The 27,460-nt window shown below is 46.4% G+C and overlaps 1 protein-coding gene across 1 annotated transcript in view; it reads left to right on the forward strand.

The window, feature by feature from the left end:
* The window catches only part of LOC308628051 (uncharacterized protein), a gene marked incomplete at both ends in the record, with an annotated part of 53,879 nt that extends 29,048 nt beyond the window's left edge, over positions 1-24,831 (forward strand). The window contains 6 exons of the mRNA XM_081254597.1: positions 6,266-6,449; positions 7,655-10,885; positions 14,868-15,044; positions 18,474-18,646; positions 21,732-21,849; positions 24,643-24,831. Of these exons, the coding sequence (XP_081110723.1) occupies positions 6,266-6,449; positions 7,655-10,885; positions 14,868-15,044; positions 18,474-18,646; positions 21,732-21,849; positions 24,643-24,831 (4,072 nt within the window). The remainder of the gene's footprint in view (positions 1-6,265; positions 6,450-7,654; positions 10,886-14,867; positions 15,045-18,473; positions 18,647-21,731; positions 21,850-24,642) is intronic.
* Between the last annotated feature and the right edge of the window lie 2,629 nt (positions 24,832-27,460).

Genomic DNA, 27,460 nt, shown 5'->3' on the forward strand with positions numbered 1-27,460 from the left:
TCTTGGTCAGTTATTTTGCAGGCAGTTATTCAGTACTTTCATATCTGTTAATTTGGGTTTGTCAGATTGTTTTGTCATGATTAGATTAGATCGAGGTTATGCATTGTTTGGCAAGAATATCACAGAAGTGATGTGGCCTTCTTTATGCATTCTATCATGAGGTTGATCTATCTTATTACTAGTGATTTTAAACTTTATCATTTAGTTGAGTTGCTAACTAACCGATAGATTTCTCCACTATTTTTCCTTTTGTAATTCATAAGTGTCTTGGAGTAATTTCTGTAACTGTTCTGTTTCTCTTCAAACTTTCATCCATTTATCCATTAGTGTATCTTGCCTGTAAGAATTGTTACTATGATGTTTGCCTAATAATTTTTAAAATTTCTCTCATTTCTTCTATGTATGTAAACTGGAATTCTTCTGTGCAGAAATAATATCCTTTCTCCCTCACTTATGTGTTCAATTATATGTATATATTCAATGATTTATACTGGATATTTATTTCATTCTATGGCTTATAATCCAATACTGTCATTATTTTACTGTTTAATTCAATCCAGTTTTGGTCATCAGGAGTTCCTTCCAATCAGCTCTTGTGTCCTTTTGAAAATGTCTCCATTTTTTTTAAAGCACCCACTTATTTTTCAGACTCATCTTGTATTTTTCCAGCCTGAGGCCTGGAATTAACTTCTTCCCCCAAAGAGCCGTGGTTTCCTTTACTGAAGGATAAGAGCATTTAGAAACCAAGATCTGGGCTTTAAATATACTCATTACTACTGGTGTGTCATTGCTCCTCGGGCCTCTCAGCAGACAGAGCTAAGAAATATATGTATGTGGGCTTCCCTAGTGGCGCACTGGTTGAGAATCTGCCTGCCAATGCAGGGGACATGGGTTCGAGCCCTGGTCTGGGAAGATCCCACATGCCGCAGAGCAACTAGGCCCATGAGCCACAACTACTGAGCCTGCGTGTCTGGAGCTTGTGCTCCACAACAAGAGAGGCCGCGATAGTGAGAGGCCCGCGCACTGCAATGAAGAGTGGCCCCCGCTCGCCGTAACTAGAGAAAGCCCTCGCACAGAAACGAAGACCCAACACAGCCAAAAATAAATAAATAAATAAAATTTAAAAAAAAAAAGAAATATATGTATGTATCCTAATCCATGGGCACACATACATTGACTATTTATTTCTATGTCTCTGAATGCATATATATATATATATATATATATATATATATATATATAATCGCATATTCATATCTCCAAGTCCAATCCAACCTCACAAGGTTCTTTCTTATCTTCTCCTTTCCTTATTTGCAGCTTCTTTCTCCAAAAATGAGAATCCTGGTACTCATTACCCACAATATATCCACTTATTTTCAGCCCTATACACGTGAAGGAAGAGCAAATTTAACCTGTAACTATATGAGAAACAGATTACTAGAGGGAAGCATTTTTATGTAGTTCTTACCATTTTTATCCTGACCCTCTCCTGGAAAAATATTGTTCTCTAGAGTTACTTAGGTTAGTTTTTTTCTTCCCCATCCCCTTCAGTGTTATTCATTTGAAATTGTATTCTTTTTCTACTGCTGCGTTACAAATTACCACCAGTTTAGCTGCTGAAAACAACACCCATTTATCATCTCACAGTGTCTGTGGGTCAGGAGTCTGGGCCTGGGGTAGCTGGTCTGCTGCTGTGGGTCTCATCTGGCTGGGTGAGCCAGATGACCCAGGTGTCAGGTGGGCCCCAATCTCATCTGAGGCTCAGGTCCCCTTCCAAGCTCACTGGCTGCTGTCAGTATTCAGTCCTCTGGGATTGGAGAACTGAGGCCCTAAGATATGGCCTTCTCCACAATGTGGCAATTTGCTTCTTCAAGGCTAACAGGAGAGTGTCTCTGCTGCTTCAAATCTGTCTCTTCAAGAAGGACCCACTCGCCCTTTTAATGGCTCATCTGCTTTGGTCAAGCCAGCCCAAGATAATCCTCCTTTGATTAACTCAAGCCAATGACTAGGGGCCTTAATTATATCAACAAACCCCTTTTTCCTATAATATAACATAATCACAGGCTGCCATCCCATCCTATTCACAGGTCCCACCCACACTCAAGGGGAGGCCATTACACAGGGTGTGTACACCAGGGGATGAGAGCCTTGCGGGCGATCTTAGAATTCTGACAACTTCAGTGATTAGTTAGGTTCATTTGTTACTTCATATTTTATTTTGGGATTTCCCCACATTCTGGTTAATTTTGACATGTGTATTTTTTAATATCTTCTTTCTTACATGAAGGGTATGTTACAGATATTGTTGTGCACTTTGATTATTTTACTTAATATATCATGGAGATCACACATATCATTTCATAGAAAATTTCCTTACTTTTTTATATGGAGTTGTATAACTCCATTATGTGTATGAATGCACCATAATTTATTCAACCACTGTTGTATGAATGCACATTTAGGTTGTTTCCAATATTTGAAATTATAAACAATGCTGCAGTAAATAACCTTGTGCATATGTACTTTCATATTGTTGGAGGTGGTAGATTCTTTGTAGTGAGATTTCTGGGTTGAAACATATTATATATTACATGTTGGATCTATTGAAATATAATTAGGTTATTAGCCCTTTGTAGTGTATGTTAGGTTATGTTATTAATCCAAAACACATACACTATTAAGTGATAAAAGCAAAGTGTATGGTGCAGAGTTATATCATTAGGTTTATAAACATTGAATATATTATACATTAAGGTTAGTAACTTTGTCTGTCATATATATTGCAAAAATCTTTTCCCAGCTTATTGTATGTCTTTTGATATTTTAGGTGTGTTTTTTTTTTTTGCCATGGAAATTTAAAAATTTTATGTAGTTAAATTTATCAACCTATTCTTTTATTGCCTTTTGGTTTTGAGTCATAGTTACAAAGGTTTTCTCACACCAAGATTAAAGAAGAATTCACTCACATTTTCTTCTAGTACTTGTATAGTTTTGATTTTATATTCAGATTGCCTAATCTACTCAGAGTTCAGTCTTGTGTATGGCTTAAGATAGGAATCTCACTTTATATTTTTCCAGATGTCTACTCAGTTGTCCCAGCACTATTTATATATGTATTTATTATTTTTTTGGTCACGCAGCTTGTGGGATCTCAGTGTTTTGACCAGGGATTGAATCCGGGCCGCGGCAGTGAAAGTGCCGCTTCCTAACCACTAGACCACCAGGGAACTCCCCCAGCACTATTTATTATAAAGTCTATCTTTACCAAAATAATTTGAGATGCTACCTTTATCTTTTCATGTGGGCTAATTAAAAAAAAACCTGAATACAATACATAATGTATAAAAATTGTAGTATTGTCTCCTTCCAGAGAGAATTTAATTTTATTCTGATGGGCAGGTAAAGTAGGGAGAGGTCACTCTTCTCCAATCAAAACCTTGAGATGCTTCAAGACTAGTTTCAGTCTTTGTTAGGAGGTGTCTATTTCCCATTCTTACTTCTAAGGTGTAGCCTTTGGGGTCTCAGCTGAAATCCTGGGATACTCATCAGGTTTCCTTCACATTGATGAGACCCAAACTCTAATTTTTATTTTCTCAGTACCATGAGACTACTGAAGTCTTGGCATAGCTGCTACTTTGTACATGGCTTTTGTGCCTCTTGGCCTGCGTTACTTGGGAATAAATCTTGGCTGCCTTGGTTGATCTCTAGCACCTTAAAGTATCTGGGTTTTAAAAAATATTTCATCCATCTTTTACCAGTGTTCTTGGTGGGAAGGTTGGTCTGATACTCTCATGGCTTGAAGCAAAAGTTTGAGAATATTTACTATTTTATTTATTTATTTATTCATTATTTTTGGCTGCATCAGGTCTTACTTGCGGCACATGGGATCTTCGTTGAGGCATGAGGGATTTTTCATTGCAGCATGTGGGCTCTTTGTTGTAGCACGTGGGCTTCTCTCTAGTTGTGTTGCGTGGGCTCTGTAGTTTGCGGTACTCGAGATCAGTTGCCCGTGGCATGAGGGATCTTAGTTCGTCGACCAGGGATCAAACCCACGTCCCTTGCATTGGAAGGCGGATTCTTTACCACTGGACCACCAGGGAAGTCCCAAGAATATTTACTATTATGACTCAATTATTGATCTGAAAGAGCAAGCTATCAATATAATTTGGCCAAGGAGCAAAAGCAGAAAGATATAGAAATCACACATGTAAAATAGAGTAGAATTGAAGGACAGATCCAGGAGACCCAATTTTCAGCTAATGGGGCTTCTAGAAGGAGAAACATGAAGAGATTGAGGAGAGGCAATAATTAAACAAATAATAGAAGAAAATTTCTCTGAGCCAATTAATGACCCAAATCTGTACATACAAACTGCTCCCTGGGTTCTGGGTGAGATTGCGGAGGAAAGATATATATAAAGCATATGTTGGCATAATTCCTGAACTCTTGGTGCTTCCAGACAAAAGAAAAACAAATTACTTATAAAGGAAGGTCAATTAGACTGGCATCAAATAGACTGGCTTCATATTTCTCACCTGTAACTCTGGAGGGCAGAAGATGCTGGTAACAAGTCTATGGGCTGCGAAGAGGAAAGGCCTGCGATTAAGAACGCTCTATCCAGACACCTCATCATTAACCTGAAACAGGAAGTATATGAATGCAGATAAGCAAGGATTTAGTGACCATATCACCATGTACCCCAACTCAAGAAATCAAGAAAACCCAGAAAAATACTGATAAGCAACACAAACAGAAACCAAAGACCTCAAGATAAGGGAAGATGAAGAAGAACAGAACTTTGTAAAGGATAATAGTACTGCATCTTGGAATGGTTAAGAATCAAAATTCTTGAAAAAGAGATGCAATGCTAAGGGAAATTCTAACTGAGTCTTCAAATTCAAAACATTAAACTACCTCAGCCGAATCTAAAAGTAGGGAAGAGAGTGAGGGGAGAAAGGATTGAAAAATGTCCCAAAGGTCTCAGGAGGAGGGAGGAGAGTTGGGAAGGTCAGCAGGTCATGAGAAGATTCATTTGGGCAGATCACTGCAGAGTTTCTATTCTGTGTGAAGTAGCTGGTACTCAAGGTCATATATTTGAACACAGCTATTAATTGCCTTAAGACTGGACTCCACAACCTCATTTCACATATACAACCCTGATTCTTGACTGCTATGTTTCTCTCCCATGAGAAAGCCCAGGAAGTTAGCAAGTGTGTGAGGGCCCCAGCTCTGCAACTGAACAGCTGCCAGGATGTGGCACAGTCATATTTATGGGCTGAGCGGCCTGAGTGTCAAATTTATGGGCTGAGCAGCTGATGTGCAAATTCTCCGCAAGGAGTCAAAAGTAAAATAAGGGAAGACAAAAGCTGTCACATATTCTCTCCAATATTCCTTTCCCCCAGTGTTTCGACGTTTTGCTGTGCTGGGTTTTTTGGGTTGGTGTGATTCTGCACACTGGGAACTCGGGATATTTTACATGAGGGTAGCTGGATTGTTTGGGGCAGGAAAGAATGAGGGGCATTGAAATCAGCTGCCATTAGGTAAGGGACCAAAAGCTGAGAGGAGCTTCTCTGAGATCACTCAAGCTGGCACTCCTGTGTCCTCCCAGCCTGCAAGTCCAAAGGCACAGAGCTCAGCCTCATTTGCAAAGAATAACCATTATATGATCAGGCAGGAGGGGGTGGGACTTTTCTTGTTTTGTTTTGTGTGGTTAGGGATTATTATTGAAAAAGAAATGTTTGCAATCACATGAACAAAACAGCTGCTGTGGACATCTGTGTTCATGGTAACTGATTTTTGTTACACAAAACATCTCCTCCTGATAACATGGATTGCAATGAGATTCTAGAGAGTTCTTCCTTGGAAAAAGAGGCTTATTGTTTTCTGTAGTAATTATATGTGTTCATTGCAGAGAGAATGAGAGCAATTCAAAAAGGAACAAAGCATATTTTAAGACACCAAGATAGAACCACAGTTTGATGATTATCCTTCTCGATAAATGGCTCTCGATGTAGATCTACACTTAATTGAAAACAAATTAAATCTCGCCATACACACTGCTCTGTAGTTTGGTTTTATTCACCCAATATCACATCTTGGAGAGGCTCCTGTCACCTTACATACAGACCTACGTCACCACGTTAATGGCTTCATCGTGCTCTGTAACTGCTATGCGTCACAGTTTTCCTCACTGGGATGTTTCTTTTTTGTAACATTACGTTCATGGAGTGTTGGTAAATGCTGAGCGAAGAACATGTCTGTCCAGGTTGGCGGGAGACTCTGAGGAAGTGTGGCTCCAGGAGGAAATGGGGGTTGCCGCGGAGTCTCTGATCCTGTCTTCAAGGAATATCACGCTGGTAGCTCAGAAGCTCCATCTTCAGCCGGAATGTCAGAGCCACCAGGAGGAGCTAGTGACCACAGCTCAGCACATCCTGGTAGACACCACGAAGGTGAGGCTGATGTCAGAGCTGGCTGGCCCGTTGGTCTGCACAGAGAGCTCACTGCTGGGAAGCATGGACGGGGAATGTCATTCCCACAAGGGATGCCCACCCCAGAGAGAGAAACCTGCCCAAGTTTATGCCAAGATCGCAGAGTTCATTACCAATTCAATAAATGCTCATTGTGGAAGCTGCCATAGGGAGCTGGGTAGACGTACTGAGTCTCTGTTCTTAAACCCACATGCAACCCCTGATCCCCACACTTGGCCACCAAACCGTAATGATAAGGGATGCATTTCCCACCCTACCCATGGCCAGGAGCTACCTGGGGAGAAGCTACCAAAACCTGGGCAACTCTCAGCCTATTTGGCTAACTTGCTGCATTGCCTTACACCTGGGAGGATCTCAGGGGCCAGGATAACCCCCTCAGCCTCCAAATACTCCCCATTCTCCATCCTGACATTCCACCATCTGTCACAACTCTTTTAGCTCGCTACATCGCTCCCTGTTACAATGTTATATGCCTCAACTATTATCAAATATTAATATACTAATAATGTTCATCATTTAAACTTTAATACTGTGGGTTATTGGGAGGGGGTGTAGTTGTAATTTAGCAGATCCCCATTAAAGAAAGATTGAAATGGGGAAATGAGAGAGGCACAGCCAGAGGGCTTTGGCACCTGCTGATGGGAGGAGGAGAGGGGAAGAACGGCAGGCTCGTGGAAGTGGCTGGGTACCAGCTCTGTTGAAGGGGATGAACAGAGCAGTCAGGGAGCGACAGAGTCAGACCAGGAAAGATTTCTTAGAGGCACTTCTTGGACAGGCCATCTCGCCAGCCCCCATCATCCTCATGCAAACAGTAAGTGCTTCCTAAACACTCTTTCGTTCGTGATGTGTTGGTTACCGCGTGGAAGGTTGACTGCTCCTCCTGTAATGTGAAGAGAAGGGCTCTTCAAAGCCAGATTGGACCCCACATTAAATGTAGCTCAATTTAGAAGGGCTTACATTTTCAGTTAAGCCAAATGTTTTCTTTAAACGTCACTCTTAGGTGACATCGTCATCATTAGTATTACTGTTATTATCTCAGATTCTCTTTACTCTTTTGGAGGACCTTTATTTGCACAATGGGGGAAAAGCAGCTGCCGTTGCTCTCGCTTCGGCTCCAGAAACGTGTAGGCATTTTCCAGCTTCTCTTCCCCCGATTGCCCAAACAGGTCCTGCTGCTGGAAGACGCGGCGACGGCGAGGAAGATGGTGCGAGCGGCGGGCTGGTGCCTGACTTGCCTGGACGCGCTGGAAACGGCGGGCGACGCGGCCTCGCTGCGCGGCCCCTTCGCCGACCTGGCGGTGGCGCTGCAGAGCCTGGGCGGCCTGACCGCGCGCGGGTCCGAGGAGCGCCTGGGCCGCGCCAGCCGCCTGCTGCGGGGCTGCGTCCCCGCGCTGCTTGTGGCCGCCCGCGGCCACCTCCGGCGTCCTCGCGACCCGCGGCTGGCCGCCTCCCGGCGCCACGTCTTCGCTCTGGCCAGGAAGACCCTGGGCGAGCTCCTAGGGCGCCTGGAGCCCGGCGCCGCCCCAGCGGCCCGCGCCGCGCACGGCGCGCTCCCTCGGAGCCTGCGGCAGCTGCGGGAGCTGCTGGCGGCGCCCGGACCCAAGCGGCTGCGCGGCGGGCTGGACGCGCCGCTGGCGGCCGTGGTCTGGCACTGCATGCGCCTGGCCGCCTGCTCCCCGCCGCCCGAGCGCCTGCGCCTAGTGGCCCGTTGCCGCCGGCTGCTGGAGCTGCGGAGCGCCGGCGTCCGGCGCCTGGACCCGATTGACGGGCCTCCGGGGACGGGCGGGAACAGCCAGGAGCCGGGGGAGGAGTGCGCAGCGCTGTGGGCCGCGACTGAGGACCTCTCCCAGGGGGTCCGCACCGGGCTGCTGCGCCAGATCCTGGACACGTTCACCGACACGCAAAGCCCTCTTCAAAGACTGGTCCGGGCCGCCTTGGCTACTCCCTCAGTCTCCTCCCGGTGCGATGGCGAGGCCTTGCCTGAGAGCCTCCAGCTTCTCCTCGCTGCTTTCCACGACCAGGCCAACCGGATGTTCAGAGTGGCTCACTTGGTCTTGGTTTGCTGCCCACGACAGCAAACTGGCAAAGACATGGAGGCCACCATGGCAGGCCTTTGGGGGCTTGTGGTCAGAGTGCAACAGCTTTTTGCACAAAGCCCCCAGGGGTCTGGTCTGGACTGGAGCCCTGCTGCCCTGCAGGCTCTGCTTCAGGAGTGGGCCAGGGCATCTGAAGGCTTATTAGCATGTTTTGATGATGTTCTCGATATTCCTGAGTTCCTGAGTGTGTCCATTCAGGAAATGACCAAGCACTTGGACTTTTTTACATGGGCTTTGAGGAGTGGAGATTCCAGAGAGTTTTCTCCACTTGTGGCATATTTACAGGGTCGAGGGACACACATAGTGCAGGTGATGAGCAGGTATGTGGACCAAGATCGAGATCCTATTTTCCGGAATGGCCTGAGAGTCTTGATCCAGCAGCTGGAGCAATCCTCCCGGGTCCTGGGTGCAACTGGGGAGCACTGTTCAGGTGGGCACGGCTCTCAGGACACAGATGCACTATTAACCTTGGCGAAACATGTGATCTCTTCAGCTCAGAGCATCCAAGAGGGGCTGGATGGAACTAACCACCCAGATATCCTCAGTCCCCTTCGGGACCAAGTCCAGAGGTTTGACATGGCTGAGAGACGGTCTTATTTCATTCTCTCCAGCCTCCAGAATTGCACAGCTCCTGCACTGAAGCACCAAAGGGAGCCTGGGTTGGGGAAAAGCGACCAAGGCACCTCCTATCCACCTAGGGATCATCTTTTTTGCCCCTTGATTCTTGACACCGGTCTACAGAAGGTGGGCTCTCCACTCCCTGCCATCGGCAAACCCATGCTTGCTGTAGACAGCCTGAGCCACCAGGGAGTGACCTCAGCTCACACCATCCTGCAGGACCAGGATGCAGCTGTGGAGGCAGCTCAGGAGGCCCTGGCTGGAGAGGGACCACTGGGGTCAGAGAGGATGACTGGACTCCAAGAAATCCCATCACTGGCACCTTCTATTATTGACCTAGCCAGGGAGATAGAACATTGCACAACTGCTAGAACTGATAGGCTTCTGGAAGTGGCTCTCCAACTGTCTGGGAAGACCAGGAAAACCAGGCAAAGTTTGGTAGCCATAGCTGGTGACTGGTATTCTCTGTGTCAACAGCTGTTTTGCAACAACCCAGCAGCTGATCTTCAAGAGAATATGACAGTGTTCATGGAGCTTCAGCAGAACTTAGCCTCAATGGTTCAACTAGCAGTCAAAAGTGGACCCATGGATTCGGGTAAGAAGGATTCTGACTCAGCTGGGCATCCAGAAGCACATTTACAAGTGCAAGGCAGATTGGAGGAGGCAGAGACCCATGCCAAACAGCTTTTGGACAAAGTTCTGGCCTCTGATGGTTTCCAAGCCCCCAGGTCGTGGGAGGAGAGCATTGAGGATGGGTGCCTTCTATGGTCAGTGGCTGTGCAAGACCTGCTCCAGGGCCTGGAGAGGCTCAGCGGGAGACAAGGCCTGTTCCTACTGCCACTACGACAGGCTGTGAAGGACCAGCAGGGGCTGCAGGAAGGGTTGGCTCAGGCAGCAGATGTTTCTCAAAGGCTCCAAGAGGCTGCTAGGCTGTCTTGTCTTCTGTGTGGGGATGAGCAGGTAAAGGCTGAGATCTCCTTTCTGTGCAGGGAGGTTCATGTGCTCACAGATGCTCTGCTGGATGTGGCACAGATCCTGGCCTCCTTCCCCAAACCATCTCCCAGCCTGTCCACCCGCTTTGAACTTCTCTGCTTGGAGCTCACCCTTCAAGCCAAGGCCCTGACTGGCCACCTCAGCAGCATCAATGCAGACTATGAACATGTCCTCCAAGGTGCCTTCGGCCCAAGGCTCTCTGTCTGCAAAGACCCCCAGACCCGGCCAGAAGGCTCTCTGGAAAGAATGGTGTCTGGTATCCAAGCTGTGCAGGGAATTGTGGCTGGAGGTCAGGAGTCTGGGCCCTGCCAGGAAGACCTTCTCATGGCTCTGGAGAGCATTCTCGTCCTCACGAAGGAGGTAGCCCAGCGGGTCCCTGTGCTCCGAGAATGCCCAGAGGACTGGCTTCAGCAGGAGTGGGCAGCCAAGGCCCACCATGCTGTGGCCCAGCTCCAGACCTGGAAAGGTGGTCACACCAAGGCTTGGAGACTCCTGGCCCAGTGCTTGAAGCCCAGTGATGAAGAGGACCCCACCCAGCCCCAGCTCCACCGTGGGGAGGGTGCATCAGGAGCCGCTGAAGCCAGCAGTGTAGATTCTCAGGGTGCTGCTCCAAGAGACACCGCAGGGAGCTCAGTGGGGACCTGCACTGCTGATCCAGGCATCACCGGGACCGTCGCAGACCTGGGCATGGTAGGAAAGTCAGCATCTCTCCTTCTCCCCCACCTCAGCCTTCTCTCTAGTCACCAAAGCCCTCTGTCAAGTTCCAGAAAAAGCTCTCTTGGTGCCCACGTGTGTAATTCACAGCTGGCAGGCAGCACAGGGCACCCTTTGAGAATCCAAGGTCAGGAACCACACTGCCTGCACTGTGCCTGCCTCTACCATTTCCAAGTTCTGAGATCTCAGAGAAGTTTCTTAGCTATTTTGGACTTTAAGATCCTAGTCTAGAAAATGGGAACATTGATAATTTCCTGGCAGAGGGTTGATGAAAGCATCCATGGAAAATACTTGCACTTGCCTGGAACATAATTAGTGCCCTGTGGTAGGGCCTGTAATGATTGACTTCCATGAAGTTTTTCCCATGGCCCCATCTGGAGGGGGTTCCCCTTGCTGTGACCCACAGCACTCCTCCTGTGCATCCGGCTACTTCATGCCACCTTGACCTCCACGATGTTACCTCCCTGCTCCAGTCAGGGGTTCTTTGGTCTGCAAGTGGCAGGAATCCAACTTGAATCCTCGTAGGCAAAAAGAAGGATTTATTGGAAGGCTTCTGGGTCTGTTGAACACCTTCCACATATAGTCGTTTCCTTCTGGGGCACCAGACCATGTCAGGGATTGTGGAGCCCAAACGTTTGATTTACTTAACATCAACCGTGGGAGGTATAATAGGTTGGCAGTGACGGCCCAAGAAGTTCCCAGGTAGATGTGCTCAGCCCAGCGTTTTGTGCATAACCTGATCTGTCCCCTTCGTGACCTTATGCTTGGCTGTCCAGACTCCCCCAAAAACCTTTCCCTGGGCTTTCTCCCAAGATAAAGTGGACCAGACCATGTGTTTCTCCACCCCATTACTCTTTACTTCATTTTTCTCATTAAAATGTCATTACCATGAGAAAGGCCCTGTTCCCAGATTCGCTGGGAGCCTGGGTTCCCAGATTCGCTGGGAGCCTGGCAGGCACGGTTCCCTTGCTCCTGCAGCCTAAGCCCTCTTTGCTCAGACTCCCGCTGTCTTCTCATCTCTCCTGCTCCGTGGCTCCTGGTCTCATGAGTTCAGACATCCTGCCAGCTCCCCCTGACCTGTTTTTCCACAGGGCCTTTCTGACACATACTTAATGCCGCTGACTTCACTGACAACACATTCTGTTTCTCTCAGTTCAGCTGACACAGTCCCCTTCTCAGCAAAGCCTCCCAACACGAGCATTTCAGAGAACTGACCGCCCAGGTCAGCCGGCACCCAGAATGGTGAGAAGAGCAGGCTCATTCAGCTCCCGTCACCCCTTCTGTCCACGAAGGGGTGTCACCTCTCCTGCTGCAGTCTGCTTTTCTCTGGGTGAAGAGCAAGGCCTCACATTCCAAGGTTCCTACCCCAGGGAAGCATTCTCCTTCATACACATAATTCCAGCGCATAGAAGGGCACAGTAGGGACAGTGGTCCTGCTGGGCTACCCCTGGGTGGGAGGGCAATTGGAGAAGGGAGAATCACCATCTATGGTGTGTGTCTGCTCCACTGTCCCACTCCCTGGGGCTCCTGGGGGGTGGAGACACCCTCCACGCAGCCCAGAACAGCACCTCAAACTGTGAGCCCCTGAGGGAGGGCATGGCTTGGGAAGGTGCATCTTTTGGGCACTTGTAAGTCACGATCTGGAAATTCTTTATTCCAGTTATGGGCTCTCCAACAGAGTCCTAGCCTCCTTCATTACTGAAGAGCCTGGAGACACTGCTAGCTTTGGATGCTGAAGGTCCCTGACAGTTGAATACGAGGCATGAGTTGAAAAGAATATTTCCTAGTAGCCTATCCCTTGGCTCAAGGCCCACCAAATCCCACATTTGCCATTTTCACCCTGGTTTTTAGTCACTACGGTTGAGTCTTAGTCTCAGTTGAGTTCTCACCTTTCTCTTCATGTCACATAATCCCGGGCCCCATCTGGGCAGCCTCCTGGCCCTCCGTGTGTTGGTCCTTCTCCAGAAAAGGCTCCGACTTGCCCCTCCCAGCAGTCGGGGCATCCCAACCTGTCTAGAACGAGGCCAACAAACAGTTTTCAGAAGGTGGGGCATTATTTAGTTGAAGATGTAATACAAAAAAAGCCAGGTGACTTCTCAATGTGCACTAGCACAGAAAGTCTAAACTCTCAGCCGCTAAAGGTCAAGGACTTCATCTTACTCATCTTTAGATCCTTCAGGACAAGCACCGTGTCTGGGGCATCGCAGGTGCATGGTAAGTGATTTAGATTGCTTGCTGGGATGCCAAAGACAGCCTAGAAGGGCAGAAGGGGTTCAAATTTGGGGCAAAATGGTAATGGGAGGGATAGAGCAGATATTCTAGATGTCTCCTGAGAGGAGGGTGGTCTTGAGTTGAGCTTCAAAGGCAGTTTGGGATTTGTATTTGCCAGAGAAGAGAGGAAGGACATTGCAGGCAATAAGAGCCCTGAAGTGAAATTGGTTTGCAAGTGGCTGTGAGCCTGGTGGGCGCATACCTGTGCTCAGATGTGCTCCCAGTGTAGAAGTGAATACTTTATGGTTGGAGAGGAAAACAGCCTGCAGTTAAGCCTTCACTATGGATGCCCTGTGCCACCTCCAGCCACCCACCTGGCTGGTTGCTGTTCCCAGCATCTGGACAACTTCTGAGTCAAACCCAAATGATCAGGGCTTTCCCCACATGCTTGGCAGCTGTTGCCTCTGCTTGCCCCTGGGCCAAGCTTGGGTCCGAGCACCACGATGTGGAGCACCCACACCCCAGGGCAGGTCACTTAGATCCCAGCCTCCACGGTCTCCTGGTCCCAGACTCACCTACGTCCCCTCGTCTGTCACATGGCAACCGCTCGCTTAAACACCCACCTGAGCTCTACAGCTACAGCCAAATGATGCGATTCATCCAACCTCTTCCTTGGATCATTGGTCTCCTGATTTCACATCTTTAGCTCAGCACCCTTCCTGTGTGCTCGGCAGTGAGTGCAGCATGACAAAGACTGGACAAAGTGGCCAACGAGGTGGGGGTGGAAGGGACACATGCCTGGAGCAGTTATCCTTTGATTTCCATTCCTCTCCTGGTGAAATATTTGCTACCTATATAGCCTCAGACCAAACAGGATCATGAACTTATATCTGCCAATTTAGATAGAATTTGCTATCACACTCATACTTTTCCAACAGCTACGTTATGACCCCTCTGAGACATCAGTATGCTACACTGGGGTCTTGGGGGAGAAGTCAGGGTGTAGGAAGGCCCAGAGGTTCCTCCCACCCATGTTCTCCTTCCCACCTGCACCCAGGGCACAGACCCTACCCCCAGGAGCTCAGGATCTGGTGCGTGAGGCCGAGAGAAGATCAAGGCCACTCTTGACACTTTGTTATTGGGTTTACCTTCAAGGGCAGTACACCTGGTCTCGATTCCAGAGTCTGGAAAAGGCTTAGGGGAGGCCCCACTTAGGGTCCAAAAAAGAATAACATGGCCTCGCCCACTTCTGGTTGGCAGAAGCTGCTGTTTTTCTCACTAGAAAATAATAAGCAAGTTAATGCGGGAAAATAATTATTCACACCAGAACTGTAAAGTCCTTTCACATGGAATAATTGATATGAAACTGTCCCAAAGTAGAGACATTCAAGGATTCCCGAATTTCTTCAAGGAGCTAGAGATTCTCCCAGGTAAGCCCTGAAAATTCACCAAAGGAAAGAAAATGTGATATTTTAACTATACGGGGGATCTGAGTCTGCCCGGTTGCAGTTTATGCAAATTTTGGGTGAAAGGAGCACAGAGCAATAGGGATTCATTGTTTCCTCTTCTCACTTTTCTCCTAGGTATTTGGAGGAGATTGTCAAGAGCTGCTGGCATGTGGGGATCAGGAAACCCTCTTGATTCCCACTCTTCTCTTAAAAATGGTGAAGCCATTATCATCCCCACTGCAGTTAAAAGATCTGAGCATCTTGAATTTCATCAGTTCCACCCTGTCTTCTTCTTACAGCACCAGCATAGTGGCACCCCTGGCAGCTCCCCCGGCTGTCCGGCCTGGCCGCACACTGAGGTGGATCTGCCCCTCCCAGAGGATGGCAGCGTGAACAGAATCACCCAGGTTATCCAGGAGATGGCCAAGGAGGTGTTCCTGATGGCTCAGAGTCTGAGGAGGAGAGGATGCATCTTGGTACTTGACCTTCAGTGGGTGGTGGGAGGATTGGGCACCACGGGGGGAAACGGGTCTCCCAGCTGCTGCCCTGCAGGAGCCAGGACAGCCAGGCAGCACCCAGGACAGAGGGACCACGCGCGGGGGCCATCGGGCACGTAGCATTTTTCTGTACTGTCTTCTCTCGCCATCTGGGCGTATCATAGAGCTCACTTCATTTTTCTCTTCCCTCCTCCTGTGGGCTCGTTACTAAGGCTTTGTCTTAGTCCGTCAGGGAAGATAATTTGCCGGAAGCTGCAGTTTAGTAAAATCAAGACCCATTCCTATCCCAGAGGATGAACTGAAGGGCGCCATCTACATCTTTAAAAATTCCCCAGAAGAGAGGTAACAGGGCTGCAAGCTCCTGAAGGATGGCCATTCAGGGCCAGCACAGCCTGGAGAGGATGGGGGCTACTTTCCACTGGCTTTGGGATGGGGGGCAACTTCAACCACAGGTCACCTGTTCTGATTCTCTTTAGCCATCTCCTTGATTCAATGTAGTTAAGCATCATTTACCGTCCACACACACATCAACATTGAAAAAAATAAAAGAAGTCCATTTACTGAGTGTGGGGACCAGAAGGAAGAGATCGAATGGCACCAAGAGCCATTTAGAAAATGCCTTCTAGTGTAGGTCTGCTGGGTACTCATGGCCCCCAAACCTGTGGCTGGGCCACACGCGGTAGAGGAGCGGGGCCCGGAGAGAAGCTTGGATGTCAGGGCACCTCCAGACTAGGTGACTGCAAAGCCCTGCCCAGCAGCCCTACCACACCCAAGACTCAGACGTTTCACTGGCCTCTTCTTTCTCCCAACCCATGTCCACTTCAGTTAGTTTCTCATTGGAACAGTTACCCCAAGGTCATTAGGTCAAAAGTGGGAGCAGTTACCACTTCTTGCTGACTTCCGTTTTCCTTCCAAACATGTCAGATATTCTAATTTATATAGGGCTTGGGTGCCGATGGCGCCATGTGGCTGAGGGCCCAGGAATGTGCAAATCCTCCAGCCCGTGCAGTTCCCTGGGGAAATGTGCGCTACAGGGAAATGACAAAAGGAAAAGCAAATGGTGATTTTTAACAGTGAGGCTAGTGCCTGGTAAAATGGAGTGACTATGCAGAATTTCCCCCCGAATCCTCCAAATCTCGACCTTAATACCAATCAGATTTTAACAACCAAAGTCCCTGGTGCTCTTGAGTCAAACAGAGAAAAGAGTTTAAAATGGCTGGTTGGGGGGGGGGTGCGGGTAACAGGCAGCACAGGCACGGGGGCAGAGCAGTAATCTTGAGTCAACTGTATTAGCAACTCTTCAGCCCTGAGGCTGGGGGCAGAATTGGAGGAAGCAGGGAGGAAGATGGGGAGATTGGATGAAGGTTTCCCTTGGAGAGGCAGAAAAGGTATGCACCTCCTTTCGTGGCAGAGGTCTACAAAAGATTATTCTCATGTGGTTTGAGTTTTCTCTGGCACCTTTGAGACCCAGGTTATGAGTTCTGGAATATTCCAGCTTGACCTACTCAGTTGAGCCGTCCCCCTTCACACATGGAGATGTTCTTACTAAAGACTTTCCAGCATCACAACCTCCTCAGCACTGTCTGTGTGCCAGCAGAGAACAATAGCCATTCCTCACGTCATTATCTAGGTCAGGGAAACTGCCGCAGTAATGTGTACAAAATAAAATACCCACAGGAAAAAAGAGGGGTTCTCTCACCCTCCTCTCTCCTATTTCTTTAGTATTCCTTTTCATTCTTATCCTAAAGGCCAGTGGCTCTGAAATCAGGTACAATCAAACCCACATCTGGTACAGGGGGAGAGCTGACAGATGCAGAGCTTGCCTGGACCCAAGCCGTCTCCAAAGAGAAGTGCAGTACGTAGCTGCGGACTCATGTGCTAACTGGGGTGGCATATCATACAACAAAAACAAATTCTCGAGGCTGTGAGGACTCGTGTATTCTCCTGGGACATCATAAAGAAGCGTGCTGCCTTGGATGTTTGGGATGGGGCTTGGTTTGGGGTTGCAACGTCAGGTGTTTTTTTCTTTTTTTTGTGGTACGCGGGCCTCTCCCGTTGCAGAGCACAGGCTCCGGATGCGCAGGCTCCGCGGCACGTGGGATCTTCCCGGACCGGGGCACGAACCCGCGTCCCCTGCACCGGCAGGCGGACTCTCAACCACTGCGCCACCAGGGAAGCCCGCAACGTCAGTTTTTTAAAAAGAAGGAGCAACATAGTGTCAAATGACCTGGCACAGATTTGACTAATTTAGGGCTGGCTGCTTGAGTTCTGTGTTTCAAAAAGGCTCTCTCCCATTTGAAAGCGAGGTTTCTCAGACTGGTCTGCTGTGGAGCTTGCAGTTGCTTGAATTAGGCATTGGACACATCTGTACCCACTCCTTTCTTATCTGGAGTTGCAAATACCTCTAATAAACTAAGCCTCTAACATAGGTTTATTAGGATTGTTTTCTTCCTTACTGGAGAAGCTGAGACAGCATGATACATGCAGGAGAGGGAGCCGGAAGTGGCTCCCCACCAGGGCTGGCCATTACAAAAAGAATGGGGCAGACAAAAGTAAGTTCTGTCCATTAAGTTAATGTCCATCCTCATGGAATTTAGGGGCCCCTCAACAGGGCAGGTACAATAATATGAGTCTGATTCCATTGTTAATGTTTGCTGACAGCTTTCAAGCCCCACCCACTCCTCCTTCTTCCCCTCGTGCTCCACATCTGGGCAAGCCAACAAAAAGGTCCAGGCACGGTCTCCTTTGGTGCTAGTGGGAAGTTCAAACCACACAAGCCCTGACTGTTGAGTGGAGACTCCCACCCTGGCCCCATTCCCTGACCACAACAAAAGCCAGGCCGGTCTCCTTTCCTTGTTCTCTGAAGCCTTTTCAGACCTGGTTAGGAAAAGGCTTCTGTCACCAACCCATTAATTATCAGTTCCCAACTGGGAAGCTCCACATGTGGCTATAGGCCTTTGACCCTTTGGTCAAGCCAAGACCTCCTTCAACCTGCACGTTCCTCATACCTGGCCCTTCTTAGGGACCTTATCTCTGCCTCCGGGCTGCTGAAAACTCTCTCTGAGCCACTGCAGGCCACAGCTCCTGTGCAGAAAATCTAGCCCAAGACCAGGAGGCTGGGCCACCTTCCCTTCAGCAGTCCCCACGGGCAGATGGGCCTGGACCACCTCATTCTGTGGTTTTAAAGAGAATAAGCTTCTTGCTAACCTGGAGTGTCTGGTCTTGAAGCCTCTGGAGGAGGTTCAGGACATCACAGTTTTAGACCAAGCTAAAATATGTTCATTCTGGGGCTGAAATAAGTTGTACCAAGCAAGTTTGGGATGTTTACCATTTGCCACCGATTTCTTATGGAAAACTTGCGGAGGCGTTGTTCACCTACTTCCAACTCTTTCATTTCTTTTGGTATAGACCAAAGAACAGCTCATTACCTCTGCCAGGAAAATTGCGACTTCCGGACAAAACTTCGCCAGACTTATCCGCATCATTGCTAAGAACTGTGTAGACCAAAGATGTTCCCAGGAGCTTCTGTATATGGTAGAGCAGGTTCAGACAATGAGCAGCCAGCTCCGCATCATCTCCAGGTAGGAAATGGCTTTGAAGGGACGTTGCTGTCTTCTTCCTCGAGACCCAAAGGGAGGGCTTGGAGGGGGGAATGTAATTCCTTCTTTGGTAGACTCCTTTTGATGTTTCTTATCCTCCAAGAATCTACATTTATTTGGGGACTATCAAATGTTAAAAAGAGCACAAAAAACACATTTAGGCTACTGTCCTTTCTCACTGTATCACAAACATACCTGATAATAGACTTAAGAAAGAAAAAATATTTAACATGGAAAACTAGTTCCTGAGTAGCTGTGAGGAAAAGTAACCATAAGGATTTAAAAAAAATTTTTTTGGGGCGGCGTTGCGTGGCAGGTGGGATCTTAGTTCCCCGACCAGGAATCGACACTGTGCCCCCCACAGTGGAAGCACGGAGTCCTTAAGTCCCCATAAGGATTAAGAATCAGATACATCAGAACTTAGGCTCTCCTTCAACATCGGTCCCTCCTCCCTTCATAACAGTGACTCCAGTGGTGCTGCTGGGCTCACAACACTTCAGGGTTAATATACAAGCATAGGTGACTGATTGATCTCTACTTTACAATCATGTTTACATTTTCACCATTAGCTCTCTATTTGTTTTTATACGAATCATATCTAACAAACAAGCTGGTTATCTCTAAAAATACACTAATTGCAAAGTGAAAGCATCTTAAATGGCATTTGTCTAAGAAAAACTATGCCAGCACAAGGCTTATGTTAAGATTAATTCATTTAATGTGCCCGAATTCTGGAGTTGAGCAGTTTTTGGTCATTGTCTCCATATAACAGTTTTCACGTTGATAATATAGAACACCGGAATAGAAGTATAGGATGGTTTCATTTCCACCCAAGTCCCTTAATACCTGCAGTGGCATATTCATCAGTAACAAACGTTTATTAGTAATATATTATGGGAAAGCTTGGTAGTTAAGACTATTATCAATTATTGTGAGGCATAAAAATAACATCGCCAAGACCAGGGTATATAAATTGTTTTAAAACTAAACATAAAGCCTGGTTACTGTTCTCTAGGAAATAATATTTCAGGCACAAAATCATCTCACAATTAGCTACCAAATTTTTTCTACTTAAGATACAGGAACTGTAATTAATTTTAGCATTTCAAATATGGGTATTGTTGTAAGGGTACTCCGGATTTGTTTAAATCAGGTATAGTAGGACATGCAAACATGGACATGACAAGGAAGAAGGAAGAAAACAAGGAAGACAATCCCTCACGGACCCTTAGAAACAGAAGTCATGTCGGTAGGACCACATAGGGAAGCACCAGGGTCAGTCAAAAAGCAGAAGGACTGAGGGGAAAGCATGGACAAATCCCTTACTGTGTTCTTGTGGGAAGGAATGGACAAGTCAGGGGAAGTAGGCTAAACAGGTTTAGGATTGGTTAATTTGAATTTGGGCTCTGGAGTATAGAGATTATCTCTGGCTGTCCGGCACCTGGCCCTGGGGTGATTAGGGCAGGGGAATAGTGGCCCAGAGTATAAGAGCGCTATAAAGGAGAAGGTTGGGGGTGTGAACTTTGGATTGGTTGGTTTGCATGTATAAGTGCACTTGCAGGCAAGTGGTTTACTCTAAGAATTGGCTAACCCTTGGAGGGGCAGTCTTTCCAACATTAGATGGCCCTAAGATAGTGCATCAGAAACACAGAAAATAAAAATGCATGATTAATACAGGCACATTTATCAAGCTCTCAGTCCTCTAAAGGATCTGGAAGTCCTGAGATTCTACCAAAGTTAGTCACTTAAGTTTCACAGCATCTTCATTTTCTTTTTAATTTTAATTTTTATTGAAGTATAGTTGATTTACAATGTTGTGTTAGTTTCAGGTGTACAGCAAAGTGATTCAGTTTTATCTAAATCAATCAATCAATCTATCTGTTCTTTTTTTCAATCAGTTTATTTATTTTTGGCTGCTTTGGGTCTTCGTTGCTGCGCACGGGCTTTCTCTAGTTGCGACGAGGGGGGGCTACTCTTTGTTGCGATGCGCGGGCTTCTCATTGCAGTGGCTGCTCTTTTTGCGGAGCATGGGCTCTAAGTGTGCAGGCTTCAGTAGTTGTGGCACGCAGGCTTAGAGCACAGGCTCAGTAGTTGTGGTGCACAGGCTTAGTTGCTCCGCAGCATGTGGGATCTTCCCAGACCAGGGATTGAACGTGTGTCCCCTGCATTGGCAGGCGGATTCTTAACCACTGTGCCACCAGGGAAGTCCTATCTATCTATTCTTTTTCATATTCTTTTCCACTATAGGTTATCACAAGATACTGAACATAGTTCCCTGTGTTATACAGTAGGTCCTTGTTGTTTATCTATTTTATGTATAGCATTTTCATTTTCATTGGTGAAAAACAACTTGTCTCACTAAATTCAGTTACACTCAGTTTAAAGCAAGTATCATTGAGATTCAATTAAGAAACAGCAGTCTGATCTTTGATTAGAACTTTTACTTTAAGTCCTGAATGCAATTCTAGACAAAATTTCTTGTTCCCTTTCATTATGTATGGATGTTGGCATTTATTCTGCTAGTTCTCTTCAGTTATTTTCATTAAAAATACTTCTTAGCAGACTCACGGATATACAGAACAAAATAATGGTTATCAGTGGGGAGAGGGTAGTGGGGAGAGGCAATATAAAGGTAGGGGATTAAGAGGTACAAACTATCATGTATAAAATGAGCTGCAAGGATATATTGTGCAACATGGGGAATATAGCCAATATTTTATAATAACTATAAATGGAGTATAAACTTTAAAAATTGTAAATCAATATCGTACACATGTAACATAATATTGTGCATCAACTATACTTCCATAAAAAATTTTTTAAAAACATACTTCTTGTTAATTTATAGATACTATATGAGTCATACTTTCTTAGTATCAAAATATAAATTTTATGTTAAAATGTTAAATTATACCTTAAGAACTTGCTTTCTCTGAATAGTCCCTACAAAGGCATCCCAGCTTTCTGGAAGAGGCTCACATTGTAAAACCATCTGGTATTTGTTTATTTGAGATTACGCCTCTTACCTGGTATAATGTTAACTGCTTTCCTCCTGTCAACTCCCAAGAGTAAAGGCCTCCTTGGCAAGAAGCAAGTCCTCTGAGGAGCTCCTGGTGGAAAATGCACAGCAGCTCCTCCGTACTGCCTCTAAGACTGTGAGGGCTGCAGAAGCTGCCAGTCTCCGGGTAAGTGCTAATCCCAAAGGTGGACACTGGCACAGATATGCACAGGACCATGACTCAGGTCACAGGCTGAGAGCAACATTGCAGACATTCATGAGGAAACTCTACCTGCTTCTTAGCTATTAAATTCAACTTCATTTCTTACCCACACCTGTCACCTGACTTCTTGTGCATTTTAGTGTGGTTAATTTCTATCAACCTACCTTCAGTTCCACCGATTCTTTCTTCAGCTGTGTCCGGTCTGCTGATGAGCCTGTCAAAGCAGTCTTCAATCTGTTACCACGTTTTTCTTATTTTTAGCATCTCTGTTTGATTATTTCTCATAGTTTTTGTCTCTCTGCTAAAACTCACCATCTGTTCATGCACTTTGCCTACTTTTTCCACTGAAGTCACTAATAGAGAAATCATAGTTATTTTTAACTTCCTATCTGATGGTTTCAACATGTGGCTCATACCTGAGTTTGGGTTTTTTGATTGCTTTGTCTCTTGACAGCAGATCCTTCTTCTTCTTTGTGTGTCTTGTAATTTTCCATTGAAAACTTGACATTACGCGTAGACTGGTAGAGACTAAATGAGTACTATGTATGCCTGAAAATGGGCCCACCTCTTCTTCTAGGCCTTTAGTGTGTGTGTGTGGTGGGAGGTGGGGCTGTGAGTCAATACAGTCAGGAGTTGAGCTGAGTTTGGGTGGCATTGTTACCGTCATCCTTGGGGAACCACTGGATTCAAATGTTCTAGCATTACTTTGTGTTCAGTGCGGGGTCTGGGTTACCAGAGGGTTTTCATCAATGTTCCTGTTCCACTGTCAGCTTGAGGCTTTCCTTGTGAGTGTGCACGTCAGGGGTGTTCTCTCTCAATGTTCTTGCCTCTCCGTAGCCTACTTGTTACTCGTGACTCGATGACTGCTGGTCTGGAGAGGAGGTGGTAGTGTCCATTGTTGTTCCCACTCAGCCTCAATTGTAGGCAGGCCTGGTGTCCCTGGATCTCAGGATTGGGGTTCTCAGTGATCCTGTTCCTCCTTCAGCAATAGGAGACATTTAACAGTATGAATTCAGCATGGTTTTCTGCTTCTTCCCCCGAGGTAGAGGGCTGTATACTGTTTTCTTTCTCCTCTTGCAGTGGTCTTGACCTGTGCCCTGGGGATGACGGGATTTGTTGTCCTTCCTTCAGTGACTTGAGCTTTTGTGCCATGAAGAGACAGATGTGGGCAGAGATTTGTGCCTTTGTTGCAGTGATGGCTGCTCCTCTTCCCAAAGCCTGCTCCATAAGGGAGACAGTCCCAACCTCCTGCCCTGTCCCAAATCTTTGTCATGAGCACCAGGTGAGGTCCTGGAAAAAGCCTGTGAACAGGTGTGGATTTTTCTTAGTGGTGGTTCTCATGGGTCCTATACACTCACACTCATCTACAATTGGCCACAGCAATTTGTTAAGAATTTTAGCTAAAATCTTCTGATCAGGTATATGATAGTCTCATCTTCCTCCCATGCTCTATCCTAAGGAAGCCAGTGCTGGGCCCCTGCCTCTCCCTGAAAGTGGCTGTCTTTTCTTAGATTTCATTCCAGTTAGTTGCCCTTCAACCTCAGCTCTCTAATAAGTTCAAGAAAAGTTATGATTTTGTGGATTATCTGACTTTTTCTTCTTGTTAGGGTGGGAGCAACTCCCTTTCCAGCTTTCTATGTCCTAAGCAAAGGCAGGAAATGGGAAATATTTGGGTGCCCAAAAGAATACCCTGCCAGGGCCTTCACATGTGCTATTCTACCTGTGTGAGATGCATTTCTGCCCCTCCACTTCTACCAAATTGTCTTATGTCTGTCTCCTTCTTATCTTTTAGGCTCAAACTTAAATTCCACCGCCTCAAAAGGGATGAAATACCCCCACTATATCTAAATGAAATCGCACCAAGTGTCCTCTGCTTTAGTACCTTGTATGGTTCCTTCGTAGCACTTATCACATTTTGTAGTTGTCTGCTTCTTTTCCTCACTTTTATGTGTTTGTCTGGCTCTCTTATTAGAATGTATACTTCATGAAGCCAGAGACCTAGAATAGTGGGCAAGTGCATGGAGGCACTAAATAAATAGAATGGGAATTTTCATTTCAAGTTTAAAGAAACTTTGTACTGATTAAATTCAAAGAGTACATAAAATAGACAACCCAGTGAAAAGCATTTGGAAAATGTGCATACTTGAACTATAAGTTCCAGAATTTCTTGAATATAAAGAAGGCTGAGAGAAAAGCTCAGAACTGGCCCTATGGATCAGTGAGCATCCCTCCCACCAGCACGCCAGTGTGGCCACAGCCACAGCCTCCCACAGATCCTGCAGCACCACCCAGGGCAGGGCCAGTCTCCATGTCCCAATGCCCAGGCCATCTGAGTGCAGGAGAACCTGAGGGCCAGGCTGAGTGCTTGCCGTGTACACCTGTGTCCTGGCTCTGCTTAGGCCCCTGGCTAAAGACCCATGGATAGTTTGCATAAAGCAAAATGAATAAAGCAAGATCCAGGAGGCAGAATTTGGGTTAGAGAGAGATTTTTTTTTTTAATTGACTACAGTCCCAGAACATTCTATCGTGATAGACAAGATCCTTTGTTCTGTTGTGCTTGTCCTTTAAGAATGAGTGGGCTCCAATTCAGAGGACCTCTCCAAACACGATTCCTTGCTCTCTATTCAATTTAGGGCTAAAATATCAGAAAACCAGCCCCAGCATCACTCAGAAGAATCCCCTAGGAGCTCCAATCAGCTGACACTGGGAGAGAGTGCACAGCGTCTCCTAGTAATTAATCATCTCTCTCTCCTCCAGGGTTTGAGACAGCCTTCCCCAGATCCGGAGGAACTGGAAGTTGCTGCCTTCTGCATGCAGTGGAGAAGAAAATTGCGAAGGCACAGACTTCAAGAAACCTCAGACCTGGACTGTGATGAGCTGGGCCTGCGAAAAACAGGCACTAAAGGGTCCCCGACACTCGTGGCCCTGGTTCAAGAAGCATTATAAAAGCTGAGCAATATTCTCCAAGTCAGACTCTCTGTTGATGTGTGCACTGGCCCTGAGACTCTGGGAGCCCATGGAAAGTGCCTTTTAGGCCGAATCAGCCTGTGGGGACACAGGGGGACACGGTGGGTTGGGTGGGTGCAGGGCAGCCAGGGCTGGGCCTTGAGCAGAGCTATCCCGACAGTATTCCCAGTCAAGGGGACAGCTCTGGGCCCCTGGTGAGACTGCTATCTTCCTGGGAAGGATACTTAGCTTTCTGGGTTTGGAAGGAACATTACACATAGACTGGGAAAGGATGGGGAAAAAACACCCAAGCCCTATTAGCTTAAGCCTTTATTAAGATGTTGCAATGTGAAAACAGTCCCAGTACGTTCTATAGGGATCCAGGAACTGAAAGATTTATGGATTAGATTGGTAGTCAGTCAGAGTTCACCTTGCTTGAATAATTTGGCACTGTTCAAATTTTCAAGGTGTGGGGAAACTGAAGATGCGCTACTTTGGGATACAGTGCAGGAGCTGCAAGTCTGAAGGCCCTGAGTTGTGATTTGGTGAATCTGGGTTTAGCATCTGGGATGGAGAGGAACAGTTGGGCATTAAGGTCTTGGAGAGTCAGTGGAAATTTTTCAGTTCTCAGTATCTTTCACAAAACCTATTTGGTAAAGGAATGAGGAGACCAGTGACCTTCACCTCAGGGGTTGAACTGCATGGGCCAAAAGTGGAGAACTGGGTCTGGAGGAGGGGGATGCAGACAGGGACTGGGTACGTGGTCTGGGAGCAGGGATGCCCTGGGGGCTGGGGTCTTGCTTGTTTGGGGGACATCATGCCACCCTCTTATATTCTGGTACAGCCCATAGGGAGGAGGGCTGACACTAGATGAGATAGAATTTCCCACAACCCAGTGGGATTGTGGTTCAGATTTACAGTAAATAAAGATAGGGATTTCTTTTCACTTTAAAAAACAAAACAAAACAGAATACAATGTGATGTTGCCCTGTATACACCCATTAAATCATCACTACCATTGGGATAATGAATATATGCATCACCCCAAAAGTGTCCTCACTCCCCTCCGGGGTCCCTGGAATGACTGATCTGCTTTGGCACTTAATGATTAATTTGAGGGACTTCCCTGGTTGTCCAGTGGTTAAGACTCTGTGCTCCCAATGCAGGGGGCCCAGGTTCAATCCCTGGTCAGGGAACTAAATCCCACATGCCACAACTAAGAGATCTTGCATACTGCAACAAATATCCTGCATGCAGCAACAAAGATCCCATGTGCCACAACTAAGACCTGGCACAGCCAAATAAATAAATAAATACTTTAAAAATAAATAAATAAAATTTGTCAACCTAACCTGCTTTAAGAAAAAAAAATTAGTTTGATTAGTTATCTGCAAATCAATCAATGTTATACACGTTAACAAACAGAATAAAAATCACATGATCATCTCAACAGATGCAGAAAAAGCTTCTGACAAAACTCAATATCCATTTATGATAAAAACTCTCAATGAAGTGTGTATAGAGGGAACATACCTCAACATAATAAAGGCCATATATGACAAGCACATGGCTGTCATTGAAAAATTAATCAGTCAATCTAAGAAAGAAATGGAAGATTTTATTTGAGCCAAATTGAGGATTGTTACCTGGGAACAGACTCAAGGAAAGTTCTGAGCACTGTTCTGCCCATTAGAGGTCAAAGCACAGTTATGTAAGTTTTTAAGACAGAGGCTGTACATTAAATAACGTATTGTTGACATTTTATACAATGTACTGAATAGTGTGGGTCATGGTTCATCGTGGTCCCTTACAAGATTAGATGAACCATGACCCACACTATTCAGTACATTGTATAAAATGTCAACAATACGTTATTTAATGTACAGCCTCTGTCTTAAAAACTTACATAACTGTGCTTTGACCTCTAATGGGCAGAACAGTGCTCAGAACTTTCCTTGAGTCTGTTCCCAGGTAACAATCCTCAATTTGGCTCAAATAAAATCTTCCATTTCTTTCTTAGATTTTATTTGAGCCAAATTGAAAAATGTCATGAAGAACCTAGGGGCAAAACGGGAATGAAGACGCAGACCTACTTGAGAATGGACTTGAGGATATGGGGAGGGGGAAGGGTGGGCTGTGACAAGGCGAAAGAGAGGCATGGACGTGTATACACTACCAAACGTAAGGTAGATAGATAGTGGGAAGCAGCCGCAGAGCACAGGGAGATCAGCTCGGTGCTTTGTGACCGCCTGGAGGGGTGGGATGGGGAGGGTGGGAGGGAGGGAGATGCATGAGGGAAGGGATGTGGGAACAGATGTATATGTATGACTGATTCACTTTGTTATAAAGCAGAAACTAATTTAAAAAATAAATAAATAAACTTAAAAAAAATGGAAAAAAAAAAAAAGATTAAGAAGGAATGTTATCTTTTAAGTTGCCTTGTTGGTGCTGGGAGAATGTTGCTCTTTATGGTGGAGCAGATATTTCTGCTGATGGGGAGGTTTGGACAATGTAATATAATGCAGGTGCACAAAGCACAGTAGAGAGGAGAGAGGAGGCCAAAGGGCAGAGAAAATTTTTTATGTTTAAATTTTTCTTGACTTGTCATAAAATATGAATTTTATTTCAC

This window comes from Mesoplodon bidens (assembly GCF_964165515.1).
Source record: "Mesoplodon bidens genome assembly, chromosome: 14".
NCBI classification, from domain to species: Eukaryota; Metazoa; Chordata; class Mammalia; order Artiodactyla; family Ziphiidae; genus Mesoplodon; species Mesoplodon bidens.